The sequence below is a fragment of the Condylura cristata genome, unplaced genomic scaffold (genome assembly GCF_000260355.1).
Source record: "Condylura cristata isolate star-nosed mole 26May11 unplaced genomic scaffold, ConCri1.0 scaffold00015, whole genome shotgun sequence".
Taxonomy (NCBI): Eukaryota; Metazoa; Chordata; class Mammalia; order Eulipotyphla; family Talpidae; genus Condylura; species Condylura cristata.
Genome location: NW_004567116.1, coordinates 4,487,485 through 4,501,400, shown reverse-complemented (window position 1 = coordinate 4,501,400; position 13,916 = coordinate 4,487,485). Strand labels below are relative to the sequence as shown.

General features: G+C 61.5%; 1 protein-coding gene across 1 annotated transcript in view; it reads right to left on the bottom strand.

Moving 5' to 3' along the window:
• VPS37C (vacuolar protein sorting 37 homolog C (S. cerevisiae)) overlaps positions 1-11,320 on the bottom strand; it is a 13,266-nt gene extending 1,946 nt beyond the window's left edge. Inside the window, exons 1-5 of the mRNA XM_004683391.2 lie at positions 10,460-11,320; positions 3,426-3,524; positions 1,334-1,505; positions 669-751; positions 3-148 (exon numbers count right to left, since the gene is read on the bottom strand). Of these exons, the coding sequence (XP_004683448.2) occupies positions 3-148; positions 669-751; positions 1,334-1,505; positions 3,426-3,524; positions 10,460-10,555 (596 nt within the window). The 5' untranslated portion in view covers positions 10,556-11,320. The remainder of the gene's footprint in view (positions 1-2; positions 149-668; positions 752-1,333; positions 1,506-3,425; positions 3,525-10,459) is intronic.
• Between the last annotated feature and the right edge of the window lie 2,596 nt (positions 11,321-13,916).

Below are 13,916 nucleotides of genomic sequence, written 5' to 3'. Positions count from 1 at the left end.
GCTCCTGGGACACTCTGGGTCTCCGCATCACCTCCTGGAGCTTCTCCACGCGGACGCGGCGCAGGTGGGACAGCATCCTCATGGAGGAAAAGGTCTCCAGGAATGTCTCCAAGGGCACCTCGCCCTCCAGGAACTTCTCAGCCATGGCCTGGAAGGCAAAGGCCGTGACAACAGGGCGGTGGGCACAGCTGCTCCCCGCCGTGTCTGGGGACCGGGGATGGCCTCCCCAGCCCTTATCCCTGCAGACAGACTAGAATGCGCCCCGGGTTTGCCATCTCCCTCACCAGTCAGCCCCTGGCGGCTGGCGCTGTCTTGGCCTGGCCCCTGCTGCCCGCACCCTGACCTGGCCCCAGGCCCTCCGTGGGCACTGCACAGCTGTGCTGAGGACCTAGACAACACTGGCCACTCGGTCAGGCCTGGGGCTGGGACGACAAGGCCTAGGGAGGAGAGGGGCTGGGGGGGGGGCCACTCCATCCCTGGGCTGCAGCCACGGCGCCCCCTCCTGGGCCTGGCAGCTGCTGCGGCCTCCCCATCCACGCCCATTTCTACACCCAGCTCGTTAGGTGATGGGAAAGGGCTCGCTCAGCTGCGGGTCTATGGAAGCTCTGCAGACGCCCGCACCCTCCGGGGCGCCTGCTCAGGAAGAGGGGGTGTCGCGGCTCTCTCACCTCTGACTCTTCTTCGATCTTCATGCCTTCGATTTGCAGAAGGTCCAACAAAGTCCCTGGCTGCATTGCTGAAGAAAATTTCTCTGGAAGAGAAGGCAAGAAGGTCGACATCTCAAAAGCGCCTCTGGACTCAGGGCTGGCGGCTGAGGTCCAGCAAGGCTCGTGTCGTGCGTGCACTGAGGCCCGTCACCACCCCAGGGTCTGCAGGGGCCCCTTTCTGTCCAGTCCCCACAGGTGTCCTGCTGGAGCAGCGGGCATCTCAGCCCGGCCCAGCCACTGGCTAACCAGCGGCCCTGCAGCAGCCTGGGAAGCGAGAGGACTCGGCTTTGAAAACCACCCCTCAATCGGCTCTCTCCATGGAGGTGACCTGGCCAGCCCCACCTTCGGCCGCACTGGCGAGCCCAGCAGATGCAGGCTCTCTGGCTCAGCCGGCTGCGGCTTCCCAGCGCCTTGGGCCTCGCGCTTCCCAGCCCCTCGCTGCTGTACAGCGTGTGCGAGGCACCGGACGGGGCGGCGGGCGGCGGGCGACCGGCAGGGACACTGGCCCTGTCCCGTCTGGGAAGGGAGAGAGCACCGACTTCCGTGCTCTCCGCCCCTCTCCCCGTCCAACCTTGACAGAGACCCTGAGGAGACCCCAGGACACATGCCGGGGTCCGGCCGCCTACCCAGCTTGGCCTTCTGCTCCTGGCACCGTTCCACGAGCTTCCGGAGCTCCTGGTATTTATCTGAGAGATTCGAGCGGCTGATCTCCAGGGGGCCCTGGAACTCCAGGTTCTGCTCGGCCAGGCTGCGGTTGGTGGCCAGTGCCATCTCGCGCTCCAGCTGCAGGTCCTGGACCTGAAAGAGCAGGACGCTGGACCGTAACAAACACCACTGCCACCACTCATCTCGCGGCCTCTGGGTCACCATGCTCCCCAGACACCCCCACACCAGAGCAGTTCTAGCCCTGGGCAGGACCTGCAGACACAGGCACCTTCCCGAATCCTCTGTCCGGTGGTGACGGGGTGGGCACAGGCGGCACGCCGGCCCCCAGGGCCAGGCCCCCCATGGGATGGCAGAGCTCCGGGAGGGGGGGCCCACTTTTACCAGATGGGCAGAGGCTTCCAGGCAGAAGCAACCGGAAGTCCCAACCACTTACCCCCAAGATTCAGGGTCAAGGGGCCTACTCTGAGGTGAACTGCAGCAGCCTAAGCCAGACCACAGGATGGGCAGATGTGACCCCAAAACACTGAGTGAGAGAGCCACTAACAGCAGTTCAGGGAGACCTGTCCCAGGCTCCTCAGCCACACGTGAGTACTGCAGGGTAATAAGGCAGCGGGGGGCCTCCAGGGCCAGCGGGGGCCCCACGGCCAGCGGAGGACTCCCACCGGCACCAGGCCACCCGAGGCCCCAGGGAAAACCTTTGTGGCCAGACAACCCTCGGAAGGCACATCGCCAGCATGAGCAGCAGCCTGCCCCCCCAGCTGGGGCTGAGGCCGCAGTCAGGTGCCAACCACAGGCCCACGCCCGCATGGAAGCCCCAAAGCCCCATGCACTTGCCCGGCAAGACCCTCTAGGGCAGGAGCTCACCACCCCGAAGCAGTGAGGACAACACCACACACCAGGCCATCTCTGACCACACACGTGGCCCAGAAGAGGACTCAGGCCCCGGGGCTCGGCCCAGCTTGCCCAGGAGCCATGACGCGTGGCTTGTCCACCACCGGACACAGAGGGCGTTCCGTGGGGCAGGCTGCACACCTGCTGACCCCACCCAGGGGCCGAGGCCCATGCTGGGGCCCGTGCAGGCCCAGGCTGCTCTTCCTGCTCAAGCTGGAGGGAGGCACCAGGCTTCCAGACACAGACAATCGCTGGGGCCCCGGGATCCCAGGGCCAGGTTCTTGGGTCTCCAGGCCCAGAGCTGCACTGCTGCAGATCGCAAGCGCCCAGGAGAGCAGTCTGATGGGGCCAGGAGTGCCCACAAACGCGGACTCGGGGACGGCAGCGCTGGGGCGTCTGCCTCACGTTTTCATCAGCTAGGAGGGCTTTCTTTCCCGTGTGCTGACGCAGTGGGGGCCCTGAAGCCCTCTGCTCAGCGGCCCCGTGGCTCCCTGGGCCCCCACGGCTGTGCCTCCTTACATACCCACTGCTTTCCCCAAGTCTTAGCCAACTTTGTATCATTTCCCCCCACGAAGCCGTCTTACTCATTTCTGGCTCCTTTCCCCTCAACCTCCCCAAATCTTTCTCCACTGGGGAGACCCCCATCCAGCATTTATGGGGGTCACTAAGACAGTTCAAGCACCCCACCCCAAAGAGCTTGATCTTACCCCTCAATCTTCCAGATGGCAAGGAAGCCCCAACCACTCTCCAAACAAGGTGCACACACCAACTACGGGCACCCTGCCCTCCTCGCCACCACATGCAGGGTGTGGTGCCCCGCACAGCCCTGGTGGGTACTGGCAAGCTGAGGGGCTCGTTCCCCTGAGTTTCCTCTTCACCCCAGGAGTGCTGTTCCCGCCGCGCAGCGAGGCCCCGCCGAGCCGAAACAGCCACGCTGCCTCTGCCCGCGAGGGGCCCTGCTTACACGCCCCCACTGCGCATTCCTCACAGGCCTGGTCAGCTGCTCGACGGTCAGCTGACGGCCCCCACGTGAGGCCTTGCCGGCTGCCGCCCGCCGAGGGAGCAGAGGGCGAGGACAGACCTGCCTTGCGCAGTTCCCCGCACCTCTGCCCTCCTCACAGCCGGCCAGCCGCGCTTAGGAGCAAGCCCGCAGCCCTTTACCTCAGGGGCCTCCTGGGCCAGGCGGTCAATGGTCTCCGGGTCATTCTGCATCTCCTCCAGCTCCGCCACGGTCTTGTCTTTCAGGGTCTCCATCTTCCCCTGTGAACAGAAAAAGACACTGCAGTGAGGTGGGGGGGGGGGACCCCTGAGCCCAGAAACAGGGCCTGAGGAAGACAAGCCAGAGTCAGGTCAGCTCCTCTGCAGGGGAGGCTGGCGGGAAGAAGGCTCCGGCCGCCCCTCCATCCCCTCTCCCCAGGGAGCCCTCCTTCCACAGGGAGCAGGCCTGCCGCTCCCACTGCAGAGGGAAGCTGGGCGGGGGGGGAGTGGGAGCGGACGCTGACGGCAGGCGAGGCGCCTCAGTGCTCTCGGCCACCGCAGGGCGCCGTCGGCCTGAAATCACACTGATCGGCAAGCCCCGGGCCTCGGGAACACCAGCGGCACAGCCCAGCGGCAGTGCCCGGTACCTCGGGCTCCGGCCGGCGCCCGCGGCAGCGGCTGCCCCCTTCCCACGCCTCAGAGACCCACTGGGCTGTCCCGTGAGTCTTCGCTGGAGCGGAACAAGACCAAAACCCCACCATCGCCTGCGGGCAGCCTGGGGGAAGCAGGGCTGACCGACCCAGCCACGGAGCGTGTCTCGCCGTCCCCAGCCTGTCACTGCCCGGGGACAGCGGTGCTGGGCCGGAGGGGCCTCCCCAAGAAGAGGAAGCACGAGCCCACCTGTGCTCACTTCCTCTCTGCTGATGGGATCTTCTGTTACTTTATTTTCTGGAAGTGCAATCTGGGGCCTGAATGCATGTAGCTTTTGCTCATGACGGTTACATTCATTTTCAAGAGTCCAGCACTACAGAAATCTGAAGGCCCCCACGGGCCCTGGGCCATGGGGAGCTGCGCCCACCACCCAGCCAGGGAAGCACTTTGGGAATAAAGACACTGTGTGGCCCTGAGGAACCTGCTCTGGGCCTCAGTGTTCCCTTCTGTAACAGGAAGGGCCATGCATCCCGTGGGCCCATCAGGCGGGCAAGAAGAGGAACTGCCACAGATGCCCACCGGCTCCCTCTGCCAGGGAAGTCCGGGCCGCCCACCCTGTCCCAGGGGGCTGGTAAGGGAGGGCGCCCCTTTTCAGGGCCAATGTCCAGACGAGCCAACAAACGGTGTGGTCAGCCAAGTGATAAGCTCTGTCTGCCTGGGGTCCCCACTGTTGTCAGCAGAGGCTGAGCACAGCCCCAGCCTCTAAGGCAAGGGACACCCAGCTCCCCCAACCCCGGAGTGAGCCCACTGAAAATGCGCTTGCCAGGGCAAGAAAGGAAACAGCTCCTCACTACTCCTGTGGGCAACAGGGGCCTCAGGGCCTGCGCGTGTCCCCTCAGCCTGCAGGGTGGGGAGCCATCAAGCCACCCAGGACCCACTGTCCACAGCTCACCCGCTGGTCCGACACCCGCGATACAGGTACTGGGCCAGGGACCCGCGGAGGGGGTGCTGCCGGCCACCAGCCAGCGGCCGTGAGCAGGCCGGGAAGTGACATTCTAAGACACAAGGCAGCGGCCTGGGCTGGGTCCCCAGACGTAGCCTGAGTCCAGGGCTTGCCCCTTGCCAGCCTGGTCACCTCCCTGGGCTCAAGGGCAGATGGCAACTGTGAAAGGGGCTGGTGCAGGATGAACCAGATAAGGCGGGGGTGGCTGGCCTGGCTCAAACCATCTGTACACCCGGAGATGGCCCAGGTATGACTAAGCCTCAGCACCGAGGCTGGGGCCCAGCCCTACCGCCCCAGGGATGGGGCAGGGCAGTGGAGATGGCCTGCGGTCAGCAGCTGGCCAACCACAGCACCATCACCATAACCAGGAGGATTGAGCAGGCCCCCAGGGCGGCCCCATCCTCCCCCGGTACACACCCTGGGCGGTAGGCTCTGAGCTACTGGGAGGGGAGGCGCACTGGGGAGGGGAGGCGCAGGCCCGAGCACCCCTCACAAACTATTTTGGTTTCAGGGCCCCTTTGGCCCCAGACCCCAGCGTTTTTACTGATGTGCATTTCAGTGATCAATATTTACTGCCCCAGAAATTAAGCAACGGAACTTTCAAGTAACATGCCAAGCACCCAATTCCATTAGCCACAGAGCAATGACATCATCGCGTGCCTGCACCCAGCCGAAAATTCCACTGTGTGCTCCCTGGAGACAGCGAGAAAGGAGACAGTGTCTGAATTATGGACGTCATTCTGACCTCCTGGATGGCCTGCAAAGGGCTCAGCGCCACCCCTGGGGACCCCACAACATGCAGTGAGGGCCACAGGCCTGGAACTTAGGCAGATGGGACCCCGGGGCCAGACCGCCTGGGTTCAGACCCTGGCTCTCCCGCTTAGCAGCTACGTAACCTCTCGCTGCCTCAACTTCTCCATCTGTAAGACAGCAGTGCCTGGGACAGGCAGCGCAGGGGGCGCTCGCCCTCAAACCTCCTTCCAGGTGAGCACCCCAAGTGTCACCCTGCCCAACCTCGCAGGGAGGCTCGGGGGCAGAGGGGGGAGGGAGTCTCAGAATCACGTCAGGCTGGCTCGAGGGCACGAGATGGGTCCCTCACTCCGGGGTTCCAGCGCTGGCGATGCAGCCCAGTGGCTGGGGCGTCGCCAGGGCGGGCAGCACTGGAGCGTCGGGGACCTGCGGGCGGGCCCAGCGGGGGCCATGTTATTCAACAAGCCAGGGAGGCCCATGCCGTGGCAGTCGCATGAAGAGACCACAGCTGCAAGGCCAGGCCAGCGACCCCACAGGGCGGCCAAGGCGGAGTCCAGGGGTCCGAGGACCCAGCCAGCGTTTATCTCACAGGAGACACAGACACACAGGCAGGAGCCACACAGGCAGGAACACTGCGGGGTTTTCCTCCAAGAAAGGGTTTTGTTTTGATTACGGGAAAATCGCCAGAACAAAACCTTTGTAAAACATTCTAGTATTTCACAACATTGCGAGGGTTCCCCAGTGGGGCGACAGGAGGATGTCCCTGAGCCTCTGTGGAGCTGGGGCGGGGGGGGGGGCGATCCTTGGCCTTGCAAGGAGGCCGCAGGAAATGTGGCACTTGACAGTTTGTGAGAGCAAAGCTGTCGAGCCCCGCCACAGGCCTCAAAGTCCCAGTTCACACAAAGCAGGGCCTGGTGTTGCTAAAACCGGTGTGAGGCTGCTGCCCGGCTTCACGAGGGACGGGGACCCGAGGGACGGGGACCGCTGAGGCGGCAGCAGCATCCAGGTGACCAACAGGTGAGGGAGTGCGCCCCCGGGGCCACCCAGGGCGTGCTGGCCAGTGCGGCCTCCTTGGCGTCCTTCCCCTCCGGCCATCCCCTTCTCTGGAGCCTGAAGCCCCACACCCGCCTGTGTAATGGCCTCGGCTCCCACAACATGCACCTGCAGGTCCCAGCCTCACGCCGCCACGCTGCCTCAATCGGCGCCTCCGCCGAAGCTGGCAGTGGGAGACGCGCACAGCTCCCATGAAGAGCCCTCCAGCCCCAGCTGGGGAGCAGCCTCCACTCTGCAGGAGTAGGCGCCAGTCCCCAGCAGGCTGCTCAGGTGCAGAGGCCCCGCCTCCCTCAAAGGCCCCTCCCACAAAAGCCTTCTAGACGCAAGCCGGGAGCACTTGCTCCAGCCCACGCGGGGTGGCCCTCCCACTCCCTGACTGGGGAGACGCCCGCCGAGAGTCAGAGAGGGGTTGCTCTGCCCGCGTTTGTGCAGGCTTCTCCCGTGCCCTCCGGTGCAGGCCTCCCAAGAGGCCGCGCTCGCGCATCTTAAATGCCTCACAGACCCATCGCAGAGCCGAAATGAAGCCCAGAAAGAAACGGATGAGCCCGGCAGGCGGCCCTGCATCTGCGAGCAAGGGCCACCCTAAGCTTCCAGGCCCAGGTGTCCGTGTCCAGAGGGCCAGCGCACAAACGCCGAGCCAAGCCCACTACCACAGAGCCAGGCTGCCACCCACCTCCCTCCAGGTGCCTGTTGGCCAACCCTGGGTGAGCTAGTCATTGGGGGACTTGTGGCTTTTTCCCTTGTCTGTCTCTTTCTTCCTGTTTTAAATTCCTGCTCCAATGTTTTAGACTCACCCATACAGAGCGAGCCCTCTGAAACCTGAGGCCCGCCCTTGACCCAGGCCCATGCACACCCCTCTCCAACCTCGCTGCGGTTCAGGTGTGTTACAATAATAAAAAGTAAGAAGCCCTCTCCACTTTCTCAACGCTTCCTGGCGCTGACTGCTGAAGGGCATCTTGCAATCACAGCAAGAAGCGAAAGGACTGGTCCAGCCGCACAACGCTGGTGACTGCAGGGCTGACGTGGTCCTGAGCCGGCACAGAGCAGTCCTGTCGGCCATGGCGGCCGGCCGAGAGGCTCAAGTCCCACCGCCCCCCACCCCCCGGCACCTCTGCCCCTGCTCCTCCAGTCCCAGAGAGCACTGAGGGTCTAGTGAGAAAGCCACAGAGGCCCGGGGCTCACACAGGCGCCGTCCCTCAGGCCCGAGAGGCGACTCACACCCTCATCTGCCCACGCGCTCAGCCCAGACAGCAGGTGCACCCCGGATACCCCTGAGTTTCTTCAAGCAGTCCCAGGGCACACGGCAGATGCTCAGAGCTGCCCAGGGAGACTGAGGCCAGGGAGCACGTCTCTGGACCCGTCCTTTGGAAGAGGCTGGGGGACAGGGCAGTATGCAGCCCAAGGCTCACAGAGGAGGTGCCCTGAAGCCTGGCGCCGGACCCTGCAGTGTTCTGCCTCCCTGCACCGAAGAGCAGGGCTCAGAGCAGCCGCAACTAACAGGAAGTCACTGTGTGGCGAACTGTGGGCAAGGGGGTGCGGGGGCGTTACTGGGAGCTACTTGGGGAGGACCTGGCCCTGGCCTTGACCCTGTCCCTGTCTGGGGAAGTGAGAAGACTTGGGGTGAGAAGAGAAGCCCCTTGGAGGCGGGAGAATGACTTGTCACCTTGCTTTGTTACTATTTATTTTATTTATTTATGCATACAAGAGCTGGGGTGCAGGCCACAGGTACAAGCGGGGGTGGGGGGGTGAAAGGATTCACCAGAGACAGAGTGAGGAGTGGAACAGGCAGACTGACCAAAATACATGCTGAGGGGAGCAGGGGGAGACAGGGGAGGTCTGCTGCGCCATGTGTGTGGGTCACTCCCTGGCCGGGAGTCACTCAGGCCACAGTGGCTGTGGACAGCTTGACAGCACTGAGACTTAACCCCTGTGCCACCAGGGAGGGCCTTTAATTCCCGGGCCCTGGACAGGCACAGGAAACCCACAATAACACAAAGGGTGGGCCAGGAGGGGTGACCACGTCAGGCAACCCGAGGAAGGTGAGTCACAGCACACGGGGCCGTGAGAACAGGGCTTCACCCTGTTGCAGCTTCCTTCACGTCCCCACGCCTTCACAGGACCCCCGCTGCTGAGCATCTCACTCGCTGAGCGGGCGCAAGGCCCCAACTCTAGGGAGGCAGGTGCAGGAAACGGAGCGACAGAAGCGCCCAGTCCTCACGGCGTGCCAGGTGTGGCCTTTCCACGGAAAACCAATGCCGAAACTCCTGGAGCTCAGGCTGCTTTTAAAATGTTAAGGAAATATAAATAACGGGAGCGGTGACCAGTGGAGGGGGCAGTGGGGAGGTGGCCACCCAGAGGGGGGTCCAGCGCCCGCAAGGCGGCTGCTCCTGTCGGGGCACTCGAGGCCCTCTCGAGCCCCTGCGTCGGCTGTGGCTGCTCAGGCTGGAGAGGCAGGACACCTGAGTTCACAGGTAATAGGTGAGGCATGACCACACCCCTGCTGGGGTGAGGCCTCAATTCAGAGGTCGGACCCAGGAGCCGCTTTCCAGGCTCAGCAGGGAAGGCCCCCCACAGCAGTCCAGCTGCTCAGCAGCGCCCCATTCCTCTGAGCCAGGGGTACCTCTCCTGCAGGTTCTCTGAACTTTTTCGACTTTTTTTTTTAAAGGAGAATATCTTTGTTTGGGGGTTTTATTTTCCAAGCAAAGCACTCCCCTAAAACCTGCCATGCACAGGACAGGTCGCAGAGGTCAGGCACTGGCTCAGTCACCCCTAGGTCTCAAGGGGTCCCTGGGCACCTTTCGGAGAAGTCCGGAAACCGGTGCCCTAGCCTCTCAGTTCTGCTGACCCCACAGCCCCTGCCCAGACCGCTCTGCACGCCCTCTGGGCTGTGCAGCCTCAGCAGAGGGCAGAAACAGGCGGCCTGGTACCCCTGCACCAGGAGGGCTGGACGGAGTGGGGGAGCGTCCCAGAACCGGCAGGCCAGCAGCAGTAGAGCCGGACACTGACAGGGGCGGGGGTGACTGCAACCCTGAGCCTCAATGTCCCGAGACGGTCACCAGCCAGCATGCATCACCTCCTATGACAGGCGTGTCCCAAGTGCGCCCCACTGCAGCTCGCAAGCCCACGAGGCCACGGAGCCTCAGGTCTCCCCACTTCTCGGACGGGGCCACTGTGTGGAAGAGCCTGTACCCACCGCGAACCTGTGCCCACCGTCTTACAACTAGATGATGTGGTGGGCGGGCCCTGGAACTGGAGCTGCAGCTCAGGGCCAGGCTCTCCACCGATGCCCCGCACAGCCTGGCACGTCCATGAAACAGAGGCCAGTTCTGCTAGAAACCTGGCGACTCTGTCACGACTGCCAGCTTCAGCCAGACGTGCAAAGAGCAGGGCTGCTGGTGTGCGGGAGCCGGCAGGCCACGGCCCTCCGCAAACACGACAGTGGCACCTACTCTCCTGAGCTGGGGTGCGAGCCTAGGTGCCCACCCCACACGCACCCCAAGGCACCTGGAGCAGCGCCTGCTTCTGACCTCAGCCCGGCGGCGGAAGCCTGAGGACTCAGCTAAGGTCTAGACAGCAGGCCGCCCTGCTCTGCTCACCCTCTGGCTGGGAGCTGGGGCCGGTCACTCAGCCCTCCAGGCCTCGGTTTCTTCTGTACTGCTGTTGTAAGAACACAAGGCGTGGACACCCCGACAGCACTCGTGTGGCTCTCAGGCCGGCCTCCACCCACCCTGGCCCGCACCACCATCCTGAGCCCACTCACCCATCTCCACCTGCCACCCAAGCGCCTCCCACGTGGGTGTGGAATAGAGAACGGAAGACTCTGCCAGAGAAGGCGTCGGCCAATCCAGCAACACATTTCCACGGCTGAACAGAACTCGAGTGGAGGCCTTCAGCTCCAATCAGTGTGACGGCCAAGAAACGGTTATTGAAACTTGAAACTTCCTGATAGCGAAGCACAAGCCAGTTCCTTGGAGAAGCCTCTCCTCTGGCCCAGGACTCTGGCAGGGAAAAGAAGCCCCCTGCCTCCTGCTGTCTGTCTCTATGAATTCATAGTGTTTTGTGACTGGCTTGTTTTGCTCAGCAAATTTTCTTCCAGTGTCACCCATGTTGTAGCATGTCCGAATACCCTTTTTGAAGGCTGAGTACTATTCCACTGTGTGTAGCGACCATGCTTTGGTTACCCATTCACCTGCCGGTGGGCATTTGATTTGCGTCCACCTTCTGGCTATTGTGAATATGCTGCCGTGGCCATAGGTGGACATTTGAGCCTCAGTTGACTTCTTTAGGACAAACACACAGAGTGGGGACTGCTGGGTCATACGGCAACTTCACGTCTCATTTTCCTGGAGGGGCTGCCATGCCGTTTTCACTGCAGCTACCATCTTACATTCCTACGGATAATAATATGGGTTCTGATTTCTCCACATCCTTGTCCACACTGCAGGTTTTGCTGATGAAAGCCACCCTCAAGAGTTGTGAAATGGTCTCTCATTGTCCTTGAATCTCCCTTCCTTGATGACTAGTGACGCTGAGTAACTCCCTGTGCTCACGGGCCATTTGTACATCTGCTTCAGAGAAATGTTCATTTGATCTCTTCGCCTGTTTTAATCAGATTGCCTGCTTGTTTATCACTGAGTGGTAGAAACTGCTTACACAGTCTGGCTATCAACCCACAACACGCTAGTTTTTTTAAGAGCTGAACTGGTGATATTAACAAAATAAACAGACTTCAGAGTAAAGAATATTAGCAGGGCCTGAAAGGATCACTTCCTGATAAACGAGGTCAACTCATCAAAGGAACGTGGCGTCCCAAAGTGCTCATGTATTAACAGCACCCGGAAGCGCCGTAGCTGATAAAACGACAAGAATGCGCCAGCTCCGCAAAGATGGCCAGACATTTCTAAGCCTCTTTCCTCAACTGACAGGGGAGAGGGCGAAGCAGGAGAGTCCTGCGAGCACGCCGGCCTGCCTGACGCCTGGAGAATGCGCCAGGCCATGCTGGTAGGGCCCTTCCTCTGCAGCCTCCCAGAACACCAGGGCAGGCCTGGGCCGGGCCGCCAAACAGTCCGCTGAAACCACTCCAAGCCCACACACACATCCTCTGACTACAAAGAAAGTCAGTCAGAACTCACCGCTTACTGGGCAGGGGCAATAAGGGAGCAGTGACCTGCGCTTTGCCTCCATCACGACCCCTCGGCTCAGGGAGGGGGCACAAGGATGGGCAGCGGACCGCACGTCCTCACCCGTCCAGGCATACCTGACCCGGGGTGCCTGCTGGAAGCTCTTTGTGAAGTCTCTCCTCTCCTCCCGGGCCCATCCCAAGCCCCAGGCGCCCCCACTGCCAAGCCCCAGCTAAATCACGACAAACCTGTTTGCATACATGCAAGTCTTCCCCACACACCAACAAACAGTAAAGGGGAGAGGCGTGCAGTGGGGGGAGCGGGTGCTAGGGGAACACGCCTTGAAAAAGCCTCGATGTTTTCACTACAAACGTGTCTCCATCACGGGACAGCACACCCGGAACTTTCTGAAAACTCCAGCCCTAGGAGGGGAAAAAATGAACAGAATTTCCAAGAGCGATCCGGTCGGATTAAAAGATGGTCTTCAAATGACCTGATTATGTTAGTCTGGAAAACCCCTAAACTACAGGCTAACAGTGTCCGGGGATGATTCATACAGCCAGTGACCCCCAGCGCCCTTTGAATGACAGACTGAGGGCGGACTAGCAAATTGCCCAGTAATAGCAAAAAGAAACAAGAGTCCGTAAACATAATCTCACGTCCAAGATCAGCAAATCTACAAACGCCATAAGGCAGCGTTTCCCACGCTGGCCTTAGGTAAGAATCACCCAGCACACCTGCTCAAAATACCAACTCCTGGGGTCCCACCTCTAAGTGAGAGTCTCCAGGAATGGAGAGTCAGGGGTGTCCTGTATTTTTACCAAGTATCACAGATCAGGAAGTCCAAATCCCAACTTGGCCACGGACTGGCTGTGCGACCCTCGTCAAGTCACTTAACTTTCGTGACTCACTTCGTCAAGTCAAACAGGATTGCCACCACCTTGCAGTGTCTCCTCAGCAGTCATTCTACTCACAAAGCCCCCCAAACAGTGCCACACGGCAGCTGAGAGAGAAACCAACAAAACAAAAGCAGCTACAGAAGCTGTGCAGATGACAAGTTTCTGCCAAATGGCAACCACCCAGGCACCAAGCCAGACTTCCGAGATAATCCAGGGGAGAACGCTTCTTGGGCACGACGGCAGCCAAGAGCACAGACTCTCACAGTAAAGACTTCACCGCCCAGTTATTGGCCCAAGGCCTCACCCCCATCCAGAACTTCAGAGTCCAGGCTGTGCAGGGCGGCCACTCTGGAAAACAGCCAGAGAAAGCCCCTCCTTCCCAGAGCCTCTGTCACCAGCGCCTCCAGCCCGAGGGCAAAGTCACGCACCTGAGAGTGGCAGCATGCAGTGTGCAGTAGGAAATGAGAGTCGCGGACAAGAAGCGGGGAACCAGTGAGGAGGCCTGAGTCAGCAAGAGGATTCCTGGGATAGCGCTGCGGGAAGGGGTGTCCTGAGCTCCGTGTGGACATTTCCAGCTGAGTGGCCCAGGCCACCATGTAGCTAAGAAAGGACTGACTTGGGTGCAGGGCTGAAACCTGAAGTATAAGCAGTAAGGCCACCAGTAAGTCACTACACAACCCCAGGTGACTGTGTCCCTGGTCCTAAAGTGGGAAAGTAAGCGCCCACTGGTGGCAGGTAACCGGGAGCCCTGCCATACTGGACCCATGTATCTAGTAGAGGCAAAGACGCAGATGCTCCTCCGGCCTGGACCCAGGAGGAACCAGCCCCAAACTGCAGACACACACACACATCACAGCCCTCTGGGCCCAGCCGGCCCACGGGCGAAGACTGGTTAGTGGTCGAATGCTGGGCATTCGAGTCGAACTCCAGATTCAAGGCCAAGAACAGAACAAAGCTAAAAGCCCCATCCTCCCAGTGTCCTGAGGAAAGGACAGCGGCAGGAATCAGACCAGAGTCCCCACGACCCCGCTGTGTCCCGGGGCCCCCGTGTGCCGCGGGCAAGTCAGACCCCATCTGGACCTCGGGGAAACTGGCTCTAGGGTCGCGAGAAGCGTGACCAGCAAGACGCTCACACCTAGGGTACAGGTGGCGGTGAAGAGGGGGGAGCGGGGCTGGGGCGCGTCCTGCGGGGGGGGCC